General features: G+C 56.5%; 3 protein-coding genes across 3 annotated transcripts in view; 1 reads left to right on the plus strand and 2 right to left on the minus strand.

Annotated features, from left to right (window-relative positions):
- Positions 1-188, plus strand: part of CHGG_02338 (uncharacterized protein) — a gene marked incomplete at both ends in the record, with an annotated part of 2,038 nt that extends 1,850 nt beyond the window's left edge. Inside the window, one exon of the mRNA XM_001228853.1 lies at positions 8-188. Coding sequence (XP_001228854.1) covers positions 8-188 — 181 coding nt within the window. The remainder of the gene's footprint in view (positions 1-7) is intronic.
- Positions 189-558: 370 nt separating this feature from the next.
- CHGG_02339 (40S ribosomal protein S20) lies at positions 559-1,038 on the minus strand (the record flags this gene model as incomplete). Its single annotated transcript, XM_001228854.1, has 3 exons — positions 559-720; positions 787-917; positions 981-1,038. The coding sequence occupies 3 exons, from the start codon at positions 1,036-1,038 to the stop codon at positions 559-561; spliced, it is 351 nt and encodes a 116-aa protein (XP_001228855.1).
- A 935-nt stretch (positions 1,039-1,973) lies between these two features.
- Positions 1,974-3,246, minus strand: part of CHGG_02340 (uncharacterized protein) — a gene marked incomplete at both ends in the record, with an annotated part of 4,151 nt that continues 2,878 nt past the window's right edge. Inside the window, 3 exons of the mRNA XM_001228855.1 lie at positions 1,974-2,095; positions 2,195-2,564; positions 2,716-3,190. Coding sequence (XP_001228856.1) covers positions 1,974-2,095; positions 2,195-2,564; positions 2,716-3,190 — 967 coding nt within the window. The remainder of the gene's footprint in view (positions 2,096-2,194; positions 2,565-2,715; positions 3,191-3,246) is intronic.

The following is a 3,246-nucleotide window of genomic DNA, read 5'->3' on the forward strand; positions in this document are numbered from 1 at the left end:
AGGGCAGCCGCTGGCTCAAGGGCACCTACGTCTCGCGCCAGGACTACGCCGCCGCGGCGGAGCGGCAGTCCAAGCATGTACTTCCCGCCCGTGGTGCGCCGTACAGCATGTGGGAGGAGGAAGCCGCCATGGAGGGGGCCTTGCTCGCGCAGGGGCGCAAGGTGGATGCCGGAGCGTCGCGGGCTTGATTTGAACGGAGCGGCTACACACGTGTTTTGGACTCAGCAAAGTTTCAACCGTAGATTCGAGAAGGCCAGCAGAAACCTCCGAGTCGACGATGGCCATTGAGTTCAGAGTGAATCAAGAATCGACACAATCCCAAGAGTAAGCCGAGCCCAAGCTATACTCTTTGGACGGTTGCCGAAATAGAGAGAAGTTGGCCACAATGATCACTGCCGGTCGTCCCCAAGTGACCACACCTCTCAACCGTTCTTCACCAAGCAATTTGCACGCAACACTTGGTCCGGGACAGCGCAATATATTGTCACCTCATGCTAGCGGTCAACTACCATGCCCGGTATTCCTTCTCCATTTTTTTCTTAGGCTCCTTCTCTCTGCTTAAGCAGCGATGGTAACCTCAACCTCGACACCGGCCTCAATGTTGATGATGATCTGCTTGACAACCTCGGTGGGGGCAGTCAGGTCGATCAGGCGCTTGTGGATGCGCATCTCGTACAAGTCCCAGGTCTTGGAACCCTCACCGCAGGGGGTCTTGCGGGTCTGTTTTTCGAGTCTGTGTCAGCGCCTCTCCTTCTCTGAATGTAAGCCGGATGGATCGTTACGCACCATGATCTTGAGGGTCTTGGTGGGCAAGCGGACGGGGCCCTTGGCGCGGAGGTCCTTGGTCTTGGCGCGCTCAATGAGCTCCTGGCAGACCTTCTCGAGGGCCTGCACCTTGCGGGAGGTCAGGGTGATGCCTGTGGTTTCGAGTTAGTCGGGTGGTTCTCGTTTGCGAGATAGGGCGTTCGGAGACGACGTACGGATCTTGTGGACCTTGGGGGCCTCGCCGAACTCCTTCTCGGGCTTGTTGTAAGACATCTTGACGGATTGGTTTCGGGTTGTCGGTTGACTGCTGAGAGAGTTCCTTCACGACTCGAACGCGATGGTCACTGCAGCAATGAGTTAGTTCCAGCTCCGTTGCGCATGTCTTCCCGCCTGCTTGCGCATTTCGATCAGGCAGCCAGCGAGTTCCAGTGGGCGTAAATAGGGCGACATACCGGTTCGGCAAAGTGATGAAGGCGAAGAAGCGGTTGCTGAGTTGTCTGGCGGAGAATTCACGATCGCGAACTTTTTTCCATTTTCCACATTTTTTGCGATTCTCGTTGTGATGAGAGTGCCGTCTTGGCGAGAGCATGGCTGAGCCCCACAGCCTTGTGACGCTAATCAACTGTAATGTGGCTTGTCGTTTCCTAGGTCCCTGCATTTACCCCACGAGTCAATGACACATTCGGTGAGTTCCAGAAGCTTGTCAGCTTTTGGAGAGACAGCATCCAGGAAGCTCAGGCGCTTTCATTAACGTCAACAACCATAAATCACCATTTTCCTTCGACCTCAAAATTATTTTCTCGAGTAGCAGTGTCCTTGTTCGCATTTAGCAGCAGCGTTTTTCTTTTTAGAGAGAGATTTTTCCAGTCTCCCAGCCTGCGAGGACAGCACAATACAGCAACTCCCAACTCCCCTGTTTCTCCATTGCCCATTGTTGGTTGCTTCGGTTTATAACCCCTGACGCTGTCAACACCATGGCTTCTTCCCGGCTTCCCGCTTTTGCACTCTTCCCCATATCAGCATGGCGGGACCAACTTCCGCCCGATGAATGGGTAGCTTGTCTCAACGCTTGGTTGGCCCTTATCGACAGCCATCTTTCACTCTCGGACTCGGATTTCGGCGCCACCTCAGTCAAAGACGAGAGTCTCCAAGCCTTCCTCACTTCCTTCACGCGGGAAGTTGCACTGGGTGGCGTGGCCATTCTAGGTTCATCTTCTTCTGCAAAGAAGCTCCTGAAGGATTCCTTTAGACTCGCTACCAGACTTCTTCAGCCACCGGCGCCACCAAGTGGACTGGCACAGTGGGAGTTTCTCGCCGACTTGAGCCATGTCTATGGCAAAAAGAAAGTTGACCCTTTGATCCAGAGCTTGTCAACAGCATCGAAGGAAGGGCTAGACTCGTCACTAGCTGCACTCAAAAAGTTTCTTACCAAGAACCTTGATGCCGGTCTCAATGGGGGAGATCTCAAGAGCATCGAAGAACGGTTGGAGCGGGTGAACGACTTGATTCTGGTGTCTCCATTCGTCGCTGAGTTCTTTCTTGCGGGCAGCGATTTCGTGGACGCTCTCATCAGCTGCTACAGGATCACCAACCCTCCGTTGAGAAGAGCCCTGATTGCAACGACGTACCTCTGCCTCTCCGGTCTTGCAGAGGGGCAAAAGATGTCGGCTCTGACGGATCAGCTCTACTCCCTCAAAGCAGCTGCAGACACCCACAAGGCTAGCACCCTCAACGTGAACGACTCTCTTGTTGCCGAGCTTGTCACGTCTACTCTCTTGCTCTAACGACTCCAGCGCAAGCTAGATGAAACTCGCCACCGTCTCCAAACCGGGCCAAGTCGTGCTGACTCGAACTGGACAACCTTCAAGAAGCCCGGCGGCGGTATGTCCAAGCCCAAGCGCCTCATCAAGCGCAAGGTCGACAAGGGGCAAGGGCCTGGCCGAGTTCGACGAGGCGCAGGCCCAACAGGAGATACACATCCATCTCATGAGCCAGATCTCCCAGGTGCAAGACCTCTTCCCCGATCTCGGCACCGGCTTCGTAGCCAATCTCCTCAACGAGTACGACTCCAACCCAGAAGAAGTAATCGCGCACCTCCTCGACGACTCCCTCCCACCGCACCTCCAAACCGCCAACCGCGCCGAAGAACTCACCCAACCCACACCCCAAACCGCAACCGCAACACCCCCAACCACGACGCACCTCCCTCCTCCCCCGCCCCACCCCACCCCTCCCCCCCGACTCCCCCACAGACTCCGAAGACGAATTCCCCCTCCTGCCCACCTCCACCTCCCACCTCCACATCGGCAAGCGCCCCGGCAACGCCGACGCCCTCCTGACCCACGGCTCAACCGCCACCGCCAAATCCGCCATCCTCTCGGCCCTCGCCGCCTTCGACTCCAGACGACGACGAGCGCGACGACACCTACGACGCGGCCGACAAACAGAGCGGCACCGTCGACACCACCCCGACGCTTGGCG

The sequence above is a fragment of the Chaetomium globosum genome, genomic scaffold (genome assembly GCF_000143365.1).
Source record: "Chaetomium globosum CBS 148.51 scaffold_2 genomic scaffold, whole genome shotgun sequence".
NCBI lineage: Eukaryota > Fungi > Ascomycota > Sordariomycetes > Sordariales > Chaetomiaceae > Chaetomium > Chaetomium globosum.